Below are 20,549 nucleotides of genomic sequence, written 5' to 3'. Positions count from 1 at the left end.
AGCCTCTATAGCTCGGAGACCTGCTGTGACCACAAAACCCTCTGGGAGATCAAGATAACCCTTCTTTGGGGATGCCTAGTGGCTCAGGCAGTTAAGCATCTGACACTTGGTTTCTTGGTCATGATCCTGCAGGTTTCGAGCCCTGCGTTGGGCTCTGTGCTGACAGTGCAGGGCCTGCTTGGGATTCTCTCTCCCTCTCTCTCTGCCCCTCACTTACTTGTGCTCTCTCTCTCTCTGTCTCAAAAATAAATAGGGGCGCCTGTGTGGCGCAGTCGGTTAAGCGTCCGACTTCAGCCAGGTCACGATCTCGCGGTCCGTGAGTTTGAGCCCCACGTCGGGCTCTGGGCTGATGGCTCGGAGCCTGGAGCCTGTTTCCGATTCTGTGTCTCCCTCTCTCTCTGCCCCTCCCCCATTCATGCTCTGTCTCTCTCTGTCCCAAAAATAAATAAACGTTGAAAAAAAAAATTTTTTTAATAAATAAATAAATAAATAAACCTTAAGAAAAAAAAAAAGGTAACCCCTTTCTCTCTCTCTCAAGCCTCTAGAAGGAGAAAGAGGAAGAAAAGAGAAAATCAACTAATATTTACTTTTTACATATTTGATCTTCAAAACCATCCCACGGAGGTTGGGGTATCATGAATTCGCACTGGTAGCCTGAGGGAACTAAAGCTCAGAAAGATCTATGGTCACAGAATTAATAGAGAGAGACCTGGCCTAGAATAATAACAGTAAGAGTATCAGTAACAGCTAACAATTATTGAAAGTTTGCCACAGGCCCGAAACCGCCAACCTGTTCTAAGAATGTGCATGCTGTATATGGTCCAGTAAAGTCCATGTAGCCACAGCAGGAGGAAACGAGAACATGGCTTGAAAGAAAGATGTTCATTATGCTCACAGATCCCAGAGAGGGGGCCACTGCATGGCGCAGGGCAGGGCCACTGGGAAAGAACCAGTGTTGGTCAGGAGACAGGAGTGGGGGAAAAGTCTAGGCCAGAGCCTTTATATTGGGATTTCTTCAGGAAAGGCAGGCAGGGTAAGCAGTTTGAATAATTCTAGCAGGCTCTGGGCTATAAGGGTGGTCTCTAGTTGCCTGGGACCCAGCCCCAGGATGATTTAGGGTTTGGCGTGTGAGGGTTAGATAAGGAGGTGGGTAATGGAGAATAGACTCAGGACTCACTGGTTTGCTTATAAAAGGCAAGCTTATGGGTAGGTTGACATCGTCTTTAGGAATTAGCTAGCTCTGGGACAAGCGGTGTCTTCCTGCATCTGTAAAGCCCCCAAATGCTGGAGCATCAAGAATACAAGAAACTGTAGTTAATGTAGTCGGCCCTGTGATGAATGGATGCCCAATAGATAAATACAGCATCTAAGGAAACATAGAACACAGTGCTTTTCGTGCACAGTGCTATCTAATGCTCATAAGCACCCTCTGAACCAGGAACTGTTATTAATCCTACTGTTATTGTATTAACTGTAACCCTCATCCTACTGATGAGGAAACTGGGCTCCTGAGAAGTTAAGTGACTCGCCCAGTGTCATCCAGCTGATAGGGGGTAAGGTGGTGGAGCAGGATTTACATCTATCTTCTCATCACTCCCAGCCCACTGTGCGACTTTGATGTCCCCTGTACCTGTACCAAGCACCTGGCTCAGAAGGAAGTAGGAGGGAAGGTGGCCACACCTCCATCCCCTCCCCAGTCTGCCCTCCTGGCTGTTCTTTGTCGATTGAAAACTCTTCTCTGCAGAAGCCAGGTGCTCTGGTTTCTCCTTCAAACAGGAAGTTAAGAAGTGCTGGGATCGAAACCCTGGCTGACTAGGGTTTGCTGACTAGGGTCAGCTTACTAGCTGACTACCCATTGGAAGTTTGATTTATACAGGTTTAAGTGTTCTCATTTGTGAAATAATGATGATAATATCTTCCTCACAGGGGTGCTGTATAGACTGGAGGAAATCATGTATGCCAAGGACACATCACAGAATGAGTGCTGAATAAGTGGGTTTTCTACTGGTGTTTTGGTTGAGACCAAGGCCTTCATCCACACTAGGAAATTTTATTTCTCTCAGGGTACAGATGTCTCCTCTCAAGCCCAAGAAAGTTATTCAGCCTCCACCAGTGAGGAGAAGGAGGTGCTCTTTCCTTAGATATGTGAGGGATGACGTCTGGGTAGGGAGAAAGTCTCACTCCCATTTGCCTGACCTGTCCGACTGCCTCAGAGTCTGTTAAATATGACGGCCCATGCCTTTCTGTTGAGTCCAGGTTGGATTGCAGGAAAAGCTGGCCAGGCCATCAGTTTTTGTGCTTTATGTTCTACATAAGTGGAGATATTGTGCCATACACAAGGAATCTAGAATCTAAAATGTTTCACCTTCCTTTAGGACATATGCCTACCTCTATTGGCATACTGAAGTTGTCTAGTTCTGTCTGGCTTCAAAAGACAGAACCTTCTCTCTCTGTCATGTTTGGTTTCCTTATACCAAACAACAAATGACTTGAATGACCTTTTAAAATTGTTAGTGTTCTCTGGCATCCCCAGGGAAAGATGCGGCCTTTTCAATGAAGATGCCCCTAGATTAGTAGAAGGATGTGAGCCTGGCTGGGAGGGAGGGAGGGAGGAAAGGTGTTGTGCAGAGAAGCTAACTATATTTTAGGCAGTATTTATTATCTCACCAGTCAAAGCTTCCAAGTGTACAGTCCCTGGACTTTCTCCCTGAAAGATACCAACATCAGACAAAATAGAATTTAAAGCAAAACAAATATTGCCAGAGATAAAAAGGGTCATCACCTAATGACAAAATGATCAGATTACAAGTTAATGAAAGTTAATAATACAGCCTTAAGATCTATAAATTACAATTTTTTCATTTTATTTTAGAGAGAGAGCGTGTGTGAGCAGGGAAGAGGGGCAGAGGGAGAGAGGGAGGGAGGGAGAGAGAGAGAGAGAGAGAGAGAGAATATCCTAAGCAGGCTCCATACCCAGTGCAGAGTCTGATGCAGGGCTCAATCCCACTACCCTGGGATCATGACTTGAGCCGAAATCAAGAGTTGGACACTCAACCAACTGAGCCAGCCAGGCACTCCTTATAAATTACAAATTGAAAGGACAAGAAGAAAAATACAAACCTGGTATCACATCAGTAGATTTTAACATGCCTCAATCAGTAACTGATAGATCAAACAGACACAAAAAAGAAGTACAGATATAGAAGATTTGAACTAACGGATTCTCAAGTTTGATTTCATAGATGTACATATAACACGGCACCATCATCTGCAGGATATGCATCCTTCCCAAATACATGAAAATGTGAACATGAAAATCAAACAGGTCATAAAGCACATCTCTACAAACCTCAAAGGCTTACTGTCATAGCTCTTTATTCTCTGTTCACAAGAGTTATTAAAAATCAATAATAAGCTTTTCAACAAATGGTGCTGGAACAATTGGATATCTACATTCAAAAAGATGAGTTTAGACTCTTCACCACATCACACACAAAAATCAGTTCAAAATGGAGCAGACAAGATTTAAGGCTAAAACTATAAAGCTTTTAGAAGAAAACATAGGAGAAAATCTTCCTGACCTTGGATTAGGCAAAGAGTTCTTGGATGTAACACTAAAAGAAGGATTCATAAAAGGAGGAATTGATAAATCAAACTTAATAAAATAAATGTTTATACTTTAAAAGACACTATTAAAAAGATAAAAAGATAAGCCACAGCTTGGGAGAAAATATTTGCAATTCATAATTCTGATAAAGGTCTTAGATCCAGAATATACAGAACTTAACTGAGTTCAAGAAGAAGACAACCCGATTTTTCAAATAGGCAAAGGATTTGAATAGACATTTCACCAAAGAAGATATATAAATAGCTAATAAGCATGTTAAAAAGGTGGTCAACATCATTAGCCATTAGGAAAATGCAAATGAAAACCGCAAGGAGATGCCATTTCAAAACCACCAGGTTGACTATAATCAAAAAGACAGGAGCACCTGGGTTGTTAAGAGTCGGTTAAGCGTCAGACTCTTGATTTTTGGCTCAGGTCATGATCTCATGGTTTGTGATTTTAAGCCCCACATCAGGCTCTGCACTGATAGCATGGAGCCTGCTTGGCATTTTCTCTCTCTCTCTCTCTCTCTCTGTCTCTCTCAAAACAAGTAAACTTAAAAAAAAAAAGACAATAATAGCTGTGAGAGTGGATGTGAAGAAACTGGAACCCTCATACATTGCTGGCAGGAATTAAAAATGGTACATCCACTTTAGAAAATAGTTTAGCAGTTTCTTGAAAGTTAAACATAAATTTATTTTTAACAACCTAGTCATTTGACTCGTAGATGTCTATTAAAAATAAATGAAAACATGTGTCCACAGAGAGACTTGTACATGAGAGTTCATAGCAACATTAATTCGAAAAACAAAATGTATGCTGTCCACACAAATAATACTACTCACCACTGAGAGGAATGATCTACCGATATGAATGAACTACTACATGATAACATGCTCCAAACATGGATGAACTTCAAAAATATTACCCTAAATGAAAGAAGTCAAATGAAAAAAAGACCACCTACTGTATGATTCCACTTATATAAAATGCGCAGAAAAGGCAAATCTACGGAGACAGGAAGCACATTTGTATCTGCCTGGGGCTGGGTATGGGAATGAAGATTGATGAAAGATGGCATGACGGGTGTTTTGGGGATGATGGAAATGTTCTAAAATTGGATTGTGCTGATGATTGCACAACTTAGTACATTTACTAAAAACCATTGAATTGTATGTTTAAAGGGGTGAATCATGCAGTATGTAAATTATACCTAAATAAAGCTTTTCAAAAAAATAACAAAAGATAAACAGGAAAACCTTATGCTGGGAAGTTAAGAAACATGCATGTAAAAAATCCAAAAACCAGAAACCCCTTTAGCAAACTAAGAATAAAAGAGAACTCCCTTAATCTGATGAGCAGGACCTATAACAATAATACTTAACACCAAAATGTTGAAAATATTTCTCTTTAAGATCAGGAACAAGACACGGATGCCTGCAAATCATGATTTTTCATTCAGCTTTGTACTAGAGGTCTTAACCACGGCAGTAGACAAAAAATAAAAAAATAAAAATAAAATAAAATAAAATAAAATAGATACAAAATGTATAAGGACTGAATGGAAGAAGCAAAGCTATCATTATTTGCTCATAATATGCCTGTGTACACAGAACATCTTAAAGTATAAGAAAATTTAGTAAGTCAACAGGATACAAAATCCAGGTATAAAAATCAATTTATTTCTATCCACCATAAACAGAAAATGCAATAAAACAGGATACTATTTACAATAGTATCAAAAACTAGAAAATTTATAGGACTAGATCTAAAAAACAGATATTCAACCCTTATGGAGAAAAATGATAAAGACAATTGAAACAACATCTAAATAAATGCAAAGGTTCATGAATTGGAAGATTCAGTATCATGAAGATGCCAAGTTTATCAAATTGATCAATAATTTCCATGCAATTATAATAAAAATCAGAATTTCTTTTTCTGGAACTTGACAAGTTTTTGTCTAAATTTTTCATGACTTTTTTGAAGACCTATACATTCCTGAAGAGGAAGAAAAAGACAAAGACTTGCCAAGTCTTGCTTGGCAAATAATCAAGAATTATTATAAACTTACAGTAGTTAAGACAGAGTGGTATTGACAAAGGTATCACAGATTCAAATATATAAAGAACTTGATTTTTTATTACAGAGAAGGCATTTTAGTTCAAGGTGAAAGGATAGATTTTTCAATATGCAGTAATGGGATAATTTGCTACCCTAAGGGAAACATAATTTTTGACTCTTACATTAGTCTTTAACCAGATTGGTCAGATATATATGAGAAAAGTAAAAATACATAACTCTTAGAAATTTACATTGAAAAGTAAATTTATGGGGCACCTGGGTGGCGCAGTCGGTTAAGCGCCCGACTTCAGCCAGGTCACGATCTCGCGGTCCGTGAGTTCGAGCCCCGCGTCGGGCTCTGGGCTGATGGCTCAGAGCCTGGAGCCTGTTTCCAATTCTGTGTCTCCCTCTCTCTCTGCCCCTCGCCCGTTCATGCTCTGTCTCTCTCTGTCCCAAAAATAAATAAACGTTGAAAAAAATTAAAAAAAAAAAAAAAAAAAAAAAAAAAAAAAAAAAAGAAAAGTAAATTTATTAAGATAGGGAAGATTTTTATTTATTTTTATTTTTATTTTTTTAAATTTTTTTAACGTTTATTTATTTTTGAGACAGAGAGAGACAGAGCATGAACGGGGGAGGGGCAGAGAGAGAGGGAGACACAGAATCAGAAACAGGCTCCAGGCTCTGAGCCATCAGCCCAGAGCCCGACGCGGGGCTCGAACTCACGGACCGCGAGATCGTGACCTGGCTGAAGTCGGACGCTTAACCGACTGCGCCACCCAGGCGCCCCATGATAGGGAAGATTTTTAAAAGACAAACCTTGGGGCGCCTGGGTGGCGCAGTCGGTTAAGCGTCCGACTTCAGCCAGGTCACGATCTCGCGGTCTGCGAGTTCGAGCCCCGCGTCAGGCTCTGGGCTGATGGCTCAGAGCCTGGAGCCTGTTTCCGATTCTGTGTCTCCTTCTCTCTCTGCCCCTCCCCCGTTCATGCTCTGTCTCTCTCTGTCCCAAAAATAAAAATAAAACTTTGAAAAAAAAAAAAAATTTAAAAAAAAAAAAAAAAAAAAAAAAATAAAAGACAAACCTAAAGATATAGATAAGCCATAAACAGGAAACAGATATAAATGATGTGTTAATAAATATTCAGATTGTATGAAGAACAATATGAAAAGACAAACAACCCAATTAAAAATGGGCAAAAAAAAAGAGCAGAAATTTCACTGAAGAGGAAACACAGATGGCTCACAAATGCATTAAAATATATTTAATTTCAGTAATCAGGGAAATGCAAATATACACCCTAATGTAATACTATTTCACACCTACCAGATTAGCAATAGTTAAAAATTAATCAATACCAAATGTTGGAGATCATATGTAGCAATGGGAACTTTCACACATTGTGGATGAATGCATCAATTGGTAAAAGTCATTTGGAAAACAGGTGGTATTACCCAGTAAAGTTGAACACCTGCCTAACCTATGACCTAATAATTCCATTGCTATGTATGTAACCTAGAGAGAGTCTTGCACATGTGCATATAAACATTCAAGAATGTTGATCGTGACATTGTTCATAGTAATCAAAACCGGAAAAAACATAAATGTCCATCAACAAGGCTTGATAAATAAATAATATTCCATTCATAACACAGAATGCTTTATAACAAATTAAAAAATAAATTACAGCTATACTCGACGGCATTGAATCTTGAGAGCTTGATAACACGGGGCTCCAACTCACAAACTGCAAGATGGGCCGAAGTCAGATGCTTGATCGACTGAGTCACCCAGGCACCCCAAGACCTCTGTTTTTAATTGTGGCATCCTTAGATTTTATTGATTATAGCTTGGGGCTAAGGGAAACACAACATCCCTTTGCTAGAGCAAAATTGCCCTGACTCAGAACCCTCCTAAGAGTTTGGATGCCATCAGTGGTCAGAGAGTCAAGCCAGCCTTACTCACCCCAACAGGAGTCAATCCCTGATCTTGACCTCTTGATCATTAAGCTAACGACTAATAGTTCTTAGCACTGTTGCCCATATTGTCATCCTCAAGTGCCACATTCACCATCAATCAACCAATCAAGGCATTAACAAGCTCTGGACTTAACAATGAGATAAAACGAGATTTAATTACAAGTCAGAGCCAGTTTACTTTTTTTTATGTTTGCTTATTTATTTTGAGAGACAGAGCATATGCATAAGCAGGGGAGGGGCAGAGAGAGGGAGAGAGAGAATCCCAAGCAGCCTCCATGTTGTCAGCATGGAGCCTGACGTGGGACTTGAACTCACGAACTGTGAGATCATGACCTGAGCTGAAATCAAGAGTCAGATGTTTAACCAACTAAGCCACCCAGATGCCCCAAGAGCCAGTTTACTTTTAACCTTAGGTAACTCCCTTTCCTTTGCTGGCATCTCTTCCCCCCTCTATAAAATATTACTTAGTCTAGATTAGAGTACTTGACCATTTTGAACACATACCTTTTTCAGAGGAACAGAAAAATTTCACATTTCCCAGAGATAATGATGTGAACCTTACAGGGGAATATTCTCCTCTCCCCCAACCTTGGGAATTTTCATGGCTGGTGGGGTTAGGTAGAAACAGCCTCACTAGTCAAGAACATTTTGTTGAACTCTGTTGTTCAGGTAGTAAAAAAAAAGAGAGAATTTGTGTTTATTTTCCAAAAATAAAATTAGGATATTGACTATGTTTTTTTTTTCATTTATTTTGAGAGAGAGAGAGAGAGAGAGAGAGAGAAAGAGAGAGAGTGAGTGCACACTCAGGGGAGGGGCAGAGAGAAAGGGAGACAGAGAATCCTAAGCAGCCTCCCCCCTATTGGTGTAGAGTCCCACATGGCTCAAACCCATGAACTGCGAGTTCATGACCTGAGCTGAAATCAGAGTCCGAAGCTTAACTGACTAAGTCACCCAGGCTTCCCTTGACCATGCTTTTTAAAGCAAAACTTCCTCAGAGGCTCTGTCATTACCCCCAAGGGGTTGTGCTGCATCCCGTCGCTCCTAGAGTAGAGGATCACTTAATCAGATGACTGGTCTGTGGTTGTGTCCAGCTCTGGAGACTGGTCTGGGTGGGTGAGGTCTGGGAGGGAAGGTTAATGGGCTGTTCTCCTGAGCTCCTCACTCCTGCCCTTGCAAAGGCCCATCTCTGGTCTGAAGGTTCTCCATGATCACTGCAGATCCCTCTTTAGCCAGGCTCTGACTGAAGGGTTCTGCGCCAGCTATCTGCACCATGTTTTCTTGTAGGATCAGCCCCCACCCTCAGCTCTGAGAAGGAGAAATCATCTGAACACAAACATTCCTGATGATGTGGAGGGATCTGTTAATCATGGGCTTTGCTGGGGACCAGTTCTCAGCAGGATTTTTCTTAGCATTCCCCACATGAGACTTTTCAGTGGTCACTGCCCACTATGGGAGAGAGGGTCTGGAAAAGATCGTTAGGGCCTATAGCCCAGTGCCTTCCTCCCCTCACCCTGATCCCATCAGTTGCTTGAAGCCCTTCTGCTATGTGCCCCCAAGATGTCATCTAGCTTTTGTTTGTTTTTCTCTGGGAACAAGGAGTTTACTACTTCTAGAGGGAGACCATTGCATCTTCAAACATTTATGGTTGTCCGATTCCAAAATGCTGAGGAGTTAGGCCTTAGAAACAGTGATGTGACAGGAAGGAGGGAAGGTAGAAAAGCTTTTGAATAAATTGTTCTTTCTGCTTGAGTTTTCCTAATTGAGGTCTCTATATCTTGCAACCATTTATTGAGCAGTTACTACATGCCAAGCTCATTAATTATTTTTCATGTAAGATTCTAAACTTCCCCCAAACCCTATGAGTTAGGTATAATTAATATTCTCATTTCATGGACAAGGAAGTAGAGATTCAGAGCAGTGAGGCAACATGCCTAAAAGTTGCACAGGTAGTTAAGGTGGGGCTAGGAATTAAATCCCGGTCTGTCTGACACCAAAGCCCTTGCTTTCACCATGGTGTTTGCCTGTTCTGCAACACTTTATAGCCTCTTGAAGGAAGGAGTCATCTTTGAGTTGAAAAAGCAAAAGCTCAAGGAGGTCAAGTGACTTACTGAGAGCATTCCTCAGTGTCAGAACATGCACCCTCTGCCCAGAGCCTCCGTGCATTGCTCGCTTTTATTTTGACTTTTTGAGAAACCAAAGCTCAGTCCATTTCTTGTTCAATTCCTTAATCTGATTCCCTAACATCTGTGGTCCCATCTGCCCAAGATCATCCTTTCCCCAGTCACCGGCCACTATGGCTCTGCAGACAGCTATCCTGTGTCCCCCATCCTGCCTCTCCCATTCAGCAACTGCTAACCTCAGCACCTTCTCAAAGGACATGATCATCTGGCAGCCAGAGGCAGCAGAGAGCAAGAGCCTGATCAGGTTGTACAGGAAGTGCTGGTAGTGGAGGGTGTTGCTCCCCAAGAGGCTCTACTCAGTTACTGCCATGCAGCCTCCTAGGTGGAGGCAATTCTGCACCATAAAGGCTGAAAAATGACAGGATTCTTTGAGAAGTGTTTCTGGGTTTAGGGAGAACTGAGTAGAAAGGGGGAGACTCCAGTTCTGTTCCTGACTTGGCACCTGATTTCCAAGTGGCCCTGCCTAGTCTCCTTTCCTTCTCTGAGCCTCAGAGAGTGGAGCAGAATATCTCTGGGGCTCCCTGTGGGCTTTAACCCTGGGTTTTGAACCCTCGATCCCGATTTTGGTGGCTGTATGGGCCCAAACAAGTGAGAAGGAGCGGGCTGGAAAGCAGTGAGAAATCACCTGGACCAGCTGTGGTCTGCAGTCTCTTCTATGCCTGCTGTGAGGCAGGATGGGCCATGCAGGGGAAGGGTAGACATCAGAGAAGGCAGAGCAATGGTGAACCTTGAGCAGCTGGTCCCAAGCTCTGGAGCAGCCTTACAGGAGAAGTTGAGCATTTTATACAAGAAAGAAAAGAAACCCAAGGTTAAGCATGATATGCCAAGAGGTGAGTGACTAGCATGATGTACTAGATATTTTGCTGTGTCTGCACAGTATATCCACTTCTCTGCTCCCACACACAGCTACAGGGTTACCATAGAAATGGCGATTTTAAACAATGTGACCCTACCCCCTGCCCCTATTGGCCACAGGTGATTGGTCCAGACTGGACCAATCAGAATCTTCCCTGGGAGTTTTGGATTTGGAGTGAAACAGAGCTGCTGGTAGCCATGTTTCCTTCACGAGGATCAGCACAGTAGCAGAAATGCTTCATCTCTCCATTAGAGAAAGAACAATCTAGCACAAATATCATCACCAATGTAGGCTCAATGAGAGCAGAGATTGTTGTCTATTTCTGTTTGTTGCTTTATCCCTTGAATATGTGTGGCATGTAATAATAGTGATAATAAAAGGACCATGTATATAGTGCTTATGATCAGACAAGTGTCCTAAGTGCCTCTCCCATGTAATTCACTTAATTAACATAACAATCCTAGAAGATAGGATGTTATCCCCATATTCCATGAGAAAACTGAGACACAGGGTATCCTGTCTTAAGTCACACAGATAGTTGGTCTGGGAGCCAGGATTCAAACATAAGTCATCTAGTTCCAGAGGCTGTGCTCTTAATCACTATTTTATACCACCTCTTAATAAACATGTTGATGAGGAATGAATGAATGGATCAGTCATGCAGAAAGGAGAGAGAGAATTCTGTCAGCAATTGAGAACTGAGTTCATATGGTCTTTGCAGCCCAACTCTGCTCTTGCCCTTGGGTTCTGTGAAGGCCTCACCATCCAGTCTTATAAACGGGATTAGTTCCATGGGCATCTGAAGGGTCCTGTGCTTGGTTTAATGCTCTGCTGTCACCATCTCTGAATTCTTAATAATTTATCTTTGAATTTGTGTTTTATAAGCAAAGTTGGACAGGCCCGTGGAGCATGATGTGAGCAGAGAAGATGTGTGCAGTATAAATGAACCCCGTCCAGTTTCTTGCCCCTCTGCTTGTGTTAGTGTATGTGGTGTCCCATGAGCTCAGAATTCTGGTAAGCTGGCCACACACGGACGTTCAGCAAGACTCAAAGCAAGTCCAAGGAAAGCATGTTATGTCTATAGCGGAGTCAGCAGGGGTGCTGTCAGCCATGAAAACCCATACTTTCCTCAAACCAGAACTTGCTTTGAACACAGAAAGGAGACAGTGGTGTTATAAGAAAGGCAAACGGTCAAGGAATCTTATCATATCCTTTCTTACTGGTGTAACTTCCCTGTGCTGGCCAACCACTGATACTGAAAATGATACAGAAGAGAAAGGGATACCCATATAGTTCCTTTGCTTTTCAGTCCTTCCCCACCCGTAAGCCAAAGGTAGAGGATGTACTGATTGGTAGAATGTTTATGTGTCAAGAGACAAAGACAGTTGAATTCGTTTTGTATGGTGTTTCCACTGCTCCAGTTAAGAACAAAATATATATACATGTATGGGCTTCTAAATAAAAATTGTGTCCTTTTGGTGACTCTGCATACAAGATAAATGCTCCTCTATTTGCATTTAAGAGTGGAGCTGCAAATATAAAGGTGAACAGGAAAATTCATGTTAATAATTTAAATTTTAAATTTTTATTATTTCAGAATGACATTAAATAGCAAACACAACAAACAAACAAAAAAACCAAAAAAATCCACCATAATAAGTGGTTGTGTCCAGCTCTGGAGACACAAATAACATAATAAGTTGAGAGAGAGACTGTGGAAGAAAGAAAAAGCTTCATATTTAAGTACATTTAATGCACTTTTTTCCTGCTTTTTGAACAAAAACCTCCACATGTTCCCTTTGCACTGGGCTTCACAAACCATGTCATCAGCCTGCGTATAAATTTCCTTTTTACCTAAGCCAGTTTGATTTAATTTCCTGTTATTTTCTTTAAAAAAATTTTTTTTTAACGTTTATTTATTTTTGAGACAGAGAGAGACAGAGCATGAATGGGGGAGGGTCAGGGAGAGAGAGAGACACAGAATCCAAAACAGGCTCCAGGTTCTGAGCTGTCAGCACAGAGCCCGACGCAGGGCTCAAATTCTTGGACCGTGAGATCACGACCTGAGCCGAAGTCAGACGCTTAACCGACTGAGCCACCCAGGTGTCCCAGTTTCCTGTTATTTTCTAACCAGAGTCCTAATTAATTTGGAATTGGAATTTGAACTTGCTGAGGGTTTTAACTTTACACTTTGCTCCAGCTATTATATTCAAATGAATGGAAGTATAATGCAATGTATAGGTATTGGAGAGGTTTACAAATTTGGGCAAAGTCACATAGCTTCCAAGGGAATGACCTGAGATTTGAATCTGGCTCATTGTGACTCCAGAAAGTTCAAAAGAATTTTCTGTGATAATGCAAATGTTCTGTAACTGCTCAATATGGTGGCCACTAGCCACATGTGGCTATTGAGCCCTTGAAATGTGGCTACTACAACCAAAGAACTGAATTTTAAACCATCTAATTTTCATTAATTTGAATGTATATAGTATGACCACGCAGATCCAGAATTTGTGCCCTTACCCTGTAACCCCAATACCTGACTGATTCAGCGAGTGTTTGTAGCAGGACTGAGTTGCTCACTGGTTCCCTCTGGTTCATGGCTCTTTGATAGAACCTGGCACATAGTAGGTGCTCAACAAACAGCAGCTAAGTGGTTTCATGGGTGCTCAGGCCGAATTTCTATAGATGAACAGTCTAGAAAGGAGTGGCTGTAAAGGGAAGAAGGACAGCAACTTAAGAGTCACGTTACTCCACTGTCTGAGGCAAACATGGGAAAGGACCAGCCTCAGCAGAGGTCAGGACAGCCTCTCAGTGACTAACACTCACAGGAATCCACACCAAGATGGGCAAGTTGTCCGCAGAAAACCTTCCCGGAAGGACCCAGCCTAGACTAGGCTGGGAAGGCTTCTCAGGGAGGAGATTAAGGCACCTCTGGTATGTCTCTGAAAAGCAGCCAACAAGCCCAGAGCTGTCATCACCATAACCCAGCTAGGAGCTCAGACAGCTCAACCCAAGCTCATTTCGATACATGGAGGAAGGGGTGAGGCCCCAGGCCCACTGGCCACCCCAGCACACTGCTCCCCTGCAGGTTCCAGAGCCAGCTCTTCCACCTCCCGCCTGGGCTCCTCTTTCAGAACACGCTCTCCTCTTGTCTCCCTCTTGACCAGCACCCCCTTCCTTGGGTTAACTCGTGGTTTACTCAGGCCTCTGGCTAAATGACCCTTCCTCCAGGAAGCCTTCTCACCCCCACCACCCCGGGCTGAATTGACCCCTCTGCTGGCACTGGAGAATCATCAATCACTAACAAATAAATCCACCTTGGTGCCTGCCACCACGCCCGACGCAGAGTTGTTACAGTGGCAACGGCTTGCCTGCAAACTCCCTTCTGCGGAGTAGAGCAGCTGTACTTGAGTACGGCTCACATGGGCTGCATTTTTCTTTACGTTGCATTACACTTCCACTCAACTGGATTGGGCTCGTTTTTCACAACATTCTTTATCTTCTCTGCCCATAGCATCTTAATCTGTGCAGCTCAAGTCTCCCAGGAAGCATCTCTCAGGCTTCTCGCTGCCCATCAGTTTCAGCTGCTCTGGAGGGCAACTCCTTGCTCCTCGGGGTGCCCCTTGAGCCCCTAGTCTAAGCCTTCAACTTTGAAGGTGAACCCTCAAGGTGTTTTCAAGTGACATGGTAACAGAGACTTCACTCCATTCTCATAGATATTTATTTCCTTGTCTGAGCCACTTAAAAGGGAACCAGGGTTCGTGCTCAGGTGGTGACGGCAGAAGGGCCTGAATAGGAGGAAAGAAGGAATGTTGTATCTGGGATAATTAGGGAAGGCTTCAAGGAAGATGGGGCATTGGACCTGCATCTTTGGAGTCAGAGGGAAGAACATTCCAGGCAGAGGAAATAGCATGAGCACAGGGGTAGAGGCCTAAGAGAAATGCAGGGCTGAGAGACTTGAAGTGGTTGGTGTTATAGAAGCTCCAGATCTCTCGAGCAGGAGGAGGGGGTGTCCTGAAGAGGTGAACCAATGCAAGCCCCTGGGGCCCTCAAACCCTTCCGTAAGAAGCAAGGACTTCATCCGGGAGACTGGGATGTTCCGAAGTTGTGTTCCCCAAACACCAGACCCATGGACTTCTCTGCTGCAGAAGAGGGCTAAGATTCTGCATCCCTACTCAGTGACTTCCTCCAACATATATTAGTATTGTAAAACTTAATAGTATAACTAATACTAACTACCTGTGAGTGTCTACAAGGCAGCAGGTGATGCTCTGAGCACTTGGCATGCATCACCATATTTGACCCACATCACAACTCTATGAACTAGGCACTATTGTATGTATCATTCCTATTTTGTAGAGAAGTCAAGAAGTTTGCCCAAGATCACACAGTTAGTAAATAGACCTAAAGTTTGAACTTGAACAGTCTGACTTTGAGCTGTCCTAAAGAACTTAACTTTGTTCCATCCAGAATTTCCCAACTTGTTTTTAATTATGGAAAACATTTGCATATCTAGTAACATTGTAAGGCAATTGATTCTGTGGGCAACAAAGAGCTATTAAAGGGTTCTTGGGGCACCTGGGTGGCTCAGTTAAGCACCCAGACTCTTGATTTCAGCTTAGGTCATGATCTCAGGGTTTGTGAGATCAAGCCCTGCATGGGAGGGAGCCTGCTTGGGATTCTCTCTCTCTCTCTCTCTCTCTCTCTCTCTCTCAAAATAAATAGATAAACTTTAAAAAAATAAAAAATAAATAAAGCGTTCTCATCCTGGACTCTGGATTTGATTTGCAAATATCCTTAGTAAGCTCATTATTAGTCACTTACACTTTAGTGTGAATTAGTTCTTTCTTAGCGTTCCTTGGCTACAGGCCAGGCCAGGACACTGACTGAAACACAAATCCAAATCTCTACTCCAAATATTTTCTCTTTTCAACAGTAACTGTACCGTCTGGTTAATTGGAAAATGAGACATTCATTGGAGTTGAAGGTTTATCGGGAAATTCCTGGTTTTAGGAATCACAGTTGGAGAAAAAACACCTCTCAGACTGGTAGCCACCTCACTCTCACTGCCCGAAGCTATTGGCAAAGAGAGGCCCTTTAGAAGATGTTTCTCTCATCCTTTTTTTTTGAGACTTTTAATTTTTTTTTTTAAAGTAGGCTCCGTGCCCAAAGTGGGGCTCAAATTCACAACCCCCGAGATCAAGAGTCACATGCTCCACCGACTGAACCAAAGAGGCACCGTACCCCTAACAGCCCCCACCCTGCCATTTCTCTCATTCTAAGGAGGGCAAGGCTGAGGCCCAAAAAAGGCAAGGTCACAGAGCTGGTTAAGTTGGGACCAACATCCAGGGGTCCCCCTCCCAGTCGTGAGCTCTGTTCACAGCTTCAGGGCCTGCACCCCAGCCCCCTCTGCCTGGACCCCCCAGCCCTCCCTGCCATTCCTCGCCCTCTCCTCTCCATCTTCCTCCTTCCCCACTTCGTCAGGGGAGGACCCCTTGTGCACACGCATGCTCTCCCTGCTGCTGCCTGACTGCCCCTAATGAGATTACAGACTCCTGGTGAGACAGACTAGCGTTAATTCTCTGTAGCTTTAAAGGGCAGGCCGGGCCACAAAAAAAGAGCAAAAAGAAAACTTTGCTCACAAAAATGGCTAAATGTGGACGATGATCCTAACAGCACTTTGCCCTGCTCGGCACAGTGCACCCTGCTTTCACAAATAATCTCTGGATGGGAAGTCACACCAGCGCTAATGGTGCTATTATTATGTTTGTTTTTCAAATGGGGAAACTGAGGCACCCTGAGCTTATATGGCTTGCCCAGGCCACACAGCTAGTAAACGGCAGAGCTGGGAATTGAATAGATCCCTTGAGCTGTGTCATTTTAAAAAATAATAGTCTATAAGAGCTGACAGGGTTCCCAGCTTCAGGCTTAAAGCAACCTGAGGAATACACATCACAGAGAATGGCCAGCCCCAAGTCTGAACCCAGATCCACTGGGTTCAAATCCTGTAGCCCCCATAATACGGCTGAGCACTTTTGAAGCCATCTATCTATTCATGTGGTGGAAATCAAACCAACATAGGCCTGAATTCCACTCTGCTACTGCTGCCTCTGTGAAAATGACCAAGGGACTCTCACTCCTGGGGTCTCCATTTCAGTAAAATGAAGGTTGGAGTCTTAGGGTTGTTGGGTGATTCCGTATGATTCACATAAGTCAAGCAACTAGAACAGGCCGGCGCACAACACATGTCCTTTGCCTCAGTTTCCTCATCCGTAAAATGATACGTATCAGTACTTACATCTCAGATTCGGTATTAAGGTTAAATGCACTATTGCAAGTAACGTGCTTCTAGAATAGCACCTGCTATGTGATAAATGGTTAATTAATGTTAGTGATTGCTAGTGTCCTCTTGCTTTGCCTCCAGTTCTTTCTGGAATGAAGTGGGGGTAAAAATCAAACCAACCGAGCAAGCGTCCCTCTGTTCCTCCTGCAAGTCTCTGGGCCCCTCCCTTGTTTAAGAGGTGCACTTGGCTTTGAGGCCCAAACCCCCAGACCACGTGGCCTGCTCTAATTTCCCAGGCCCTGATCTGTTCCTGGCTCCTAATGACGCAGCCGGTAATAGGATTGTGGCTTCCCTCTGGGGCAGACACACAGGCCATGGCCGTGGGGCTGGCGACTGGTGCTTAGCAACCCTGACCACCTGCCTGCTAAGCAGCCAGTGCCCCTGGCCGGGACACCGAGCCCCCGGCTGGCCTCACGTGCATGGAATGGTGCTGTGCTTTGTGCCAGCAGACTGGGCTCACCATGGTGCCAGGCGCCGTCCTGGCACGAGGGAGGGATGTGTGCAAGCGGAACGGACTGCTCATCCTGTCTGTGCTATCTGTCACCGTGGGCTGCCTTCTCGGCTTCTTCCTGAGGACCCGTCGCCTATCACCACAGGTCAGCCACCCAGAGCTTCACCGGGTCCCCATCGAGGAGGGGTATGTGGGCCTGAGGGATCTGGGAATCACAGTCCCACGCCCCGACTCCCTGGTGACATGACAGTGGGTGAGGCACTCTGCCTCTCTGGGTCCCAGTTTTCTCATCTGTAGCACGGGTGTGATAAAACACTGCAGGACTGGAGTGAGGTCCAATAAAATGGTGCAGGAAGTGGTTACAAATGGCATCACCAGGTGAGTGAGAGGCAAGGACATCTCCTTAGAAGAACCACAGGGCCAAGAGGCATGGGAACAGGAAGAATGAGGACGTGTAAGAATGCAAGGCAGGCATCAGAGAACACCTCTTACAGCAGCTCAGATGAACAGAGAGAGCCAGGAAGGGTACGCCAGGCAGAAGTAACAGCAGGAGTGAGATGCAGGGCCATGAAAGATTTGGGCATGGATGGAGCAGGCTGTTCATGGCAGCTGGAACGTACACTATGAGGCAGGGGCTGGAGCTCAGGGGCCATCGGGCCTCTGGATCCCATCACCAAGCACAGGCCCGGGACAACTAGGAGCAGTTTGGGGCAGGAGAGTGAAATGGTCAGATCTCAGCTTGGAGAGATCATTCTGGTGCTGAGTGCAAGCTGAGGCAGTGATACAGGCAGGGGACCAAATGAGAGGGTGGCTGCAGGGGTGAGACCTACAGCACGATGAACAGGGCACTTGTGAGACCTGTTTCCAAAAGAGGAGCCCTCAGGATGTGGTGGCGGATTGGATGCAGGGCAGGAAATCAGGGCAGGCCCCCAGGTTTCCAGCCTGTGTGACGGCCTGAGCAAGGGCCCCTTTCCCTCTCGGCACCCATCTCCCACGGGACAGGGAAGGACACTCATACGGCATTAAAGAAAAGATTATTCTGACACTTGTTGTAACAGTAAGGGAGACTTTATTCAGGACTATTCAGGACCATGGGAATAGGAGAGAGAGAACAGGCTTAAGTCCGAACACAACAAAGACAGCTGAGGATTTAGAGCCAATGAGCATGGTAAGGGGCCAACAGATAGAAAATTGCTAAGAGGAAACATGGAGGGTGAAGGGATTCCTGCGAAATCAACTTAGCAGGATTCTTGCTGAAGGTAAAGAGGGGGCATTCTCCCTAAACTGACTTGGCAGAATTTTTGCTATAACTGGGCTAGGCAGGCCGAAGACAAGGCTAAGGATGAGGCCTGGCCGAAAAAGGGCTTCAAGTAGCTCGTCTCGCGTTTGTGCAAGGAGTCTTTGCTGATGGGCTCTTGGAAGATCCCCTATTTCATAAATTTCCTCTTCCTGCAGCTCACAGATACCAGGTGTCAATACACCTGGGGCTCAAGGCATCAGATTTGGTCCCCCATGAAAAGGGAAACACCCCGTCCCTGAGAACTGAGCCCCTATTACAGCAGTAACACTGTTACGCCACTCTCGGCTATTTAGGGAGAAGCATGGACTCTGGGAGCAGTGGTGGCTCCCAGACCCCGGACTCTGACTCTACTAGTAAATGGCTGTGACAGGCAAAATGCTGTCTCCTTTCTGGGCTTCGTTTTCCTCATCTGGAGTGGGGGGCACTGTATGTCCACCAGGATTGTTTTGAGAATAAACAAGGATTCATACAGCATGTGAAAGAACGAATGAATTACAGCGGTGCTGAGTGGCTGGTCCTTCACTCACCTCTCCCTTATCTACCTGTCCAAGTCCGACCTATGTCCAGGAACCATCTCATATTCCATATATTATAAAAGTTCTTCCAGACCTGCCTCACTCTGAACTAATACTCTGCTCCCACACTCATGCCACGCTCAGCCTTCTGCTGTCACCAGCTGCCAGCTGTCTTGCTTCAGAGCCCTTTGTGCAGGTGTCTATCCCTCCCATCAGAATTTAACTTGATGAATATCACATGGGCTTTCACGAGCCAAAATGTGAGTCTAGTTCAGTGCTTGTCACAGAGACAACCCTTGACTCTTTGCCGAATTAAACTGGCAATGGCACAAACAATCTGCAATCTACTTTCTTTAATTTCCCTGAGCAACAAAAAATATATTTCCTGCAGGAAGATTATTTTGTGAAAACAAATTGGAATGCTTCTCATTAAAAGCCAAGCTCCTCCGGGGCCTCCTTTGCCAAAGGGGCCTGCCCCATCTGCTTGGAAATGCAAATGTGTTCCGGTCTGGATTAACCTGCCAGATAAATTGAAGAAAGGATGTGAAGTCTTAGAACAATTATTTGGCAGGAATTGGCTTTCTCAGCATCTTACTTTGAAATCCAGGAGTTGTTTCTGTGATCTCTGCCAGTGACTCAGAAACTAAACCCTTATTTTGTAAGCTTATGCAACAGTCAAAAGTCATAAACAATTTGCACAATGGAAGAATGTCCTACTTGTGAAAAGAACTTAGAAAATCACAGATTTTCTCTTTGGAAATAATATCTCATTAAAAAAATACAGATTATTTTGAGAGCTCCGGTGAAACCACGGTGAATTTACAGTTGCATCCATCTTCCTTTCCTTCCTGGAATCCCACTAAAATTATAGTAATGGAATTGTTTAAAGAAATAAACTCCCAGGAGAATATGAAAGGAGATAGTGGAGAAAAGAAGTCGAGCGAGTACAATAAATTAGGCAAGAAGGGAAGTGGATAGAGTTGAATGATTGCACTTAGTAGGAGCACAGAAAGCTAAAACCTGTGTCTGTAGAAGTAGATGCCACATCACTTTGGCTTAGAGGACTCTAGAAAGGTTCTGCACCTGAAAGTGCACAGAGCTGCAGGAGGCCACGTGAAGTATGGAGGTGAAATCAGGGGCATTGGTTGGAATTTTGTTAACCAGAGCAGTTAGGGCCCTAAGTCCCCTCCAGTTCATGTAATGGGGAGACTCCTTTCCACCCATCTCTACTGTCCTGCCTGTTCCAAAGAGCCAGA

At 44.0% G+C, this 20,549-nt stretch overlaps 1 protein-coding gene across 8 annotated transcripts in view; it reads left to right on the top strand.

Moving 5' to 3' along the window:
- Positions 1–20,549, top strand: part of SLC1A7 (solute carrier family 1 member 7) — a 78,018-nt gene that overhangs the window by 15,029 nt on the left and 42,440 nt on the right. For 3 of the 8 annotated variants that reach the window (XM_043575002.1, XM_043575008.1, XM_043575005.1), the window contains exon 1: positions 17,212–17,623. The exons of 1 other annotated variant lie outside the window; for it this stretch is intronic. In XM_043575002.1, coding sequence (XP_043430937.1) covers positions 17,447–17,623 — 177 coding nt within the window. In that variant the 5' untranslated portion in view covers positions 17,212–17,446. Of the gene's footprint in view, positions 1–17,208; positions 17,624–20,549 lie in introns of those variants that run through there. 4 more of the 8 variants (XM_043575009.1, XM_043575006.1, XM_043575001.1 and 1 more) reach the window with 4 other exon arrangements.

This window comes from Prionailurus bengalensis, chromosome C1, assembly GCF_016509475.1.
Source record: "Prionailurus bengalensis isolate Pbe53 chromosome C1, Fcat_Pben_1.1_paternal_pri, whole genome shotgun sequence".
NCBI lineage: Eukaryota > Metazoa > Chordata > Mammalia > Carnivora > Felidae > Prionailurus > Prionailurus bengalensis.
Note: the sequence above shows the minus strand (reverse complement) of the source record. Positions and strands in the feature narration are given on the sequence as shown.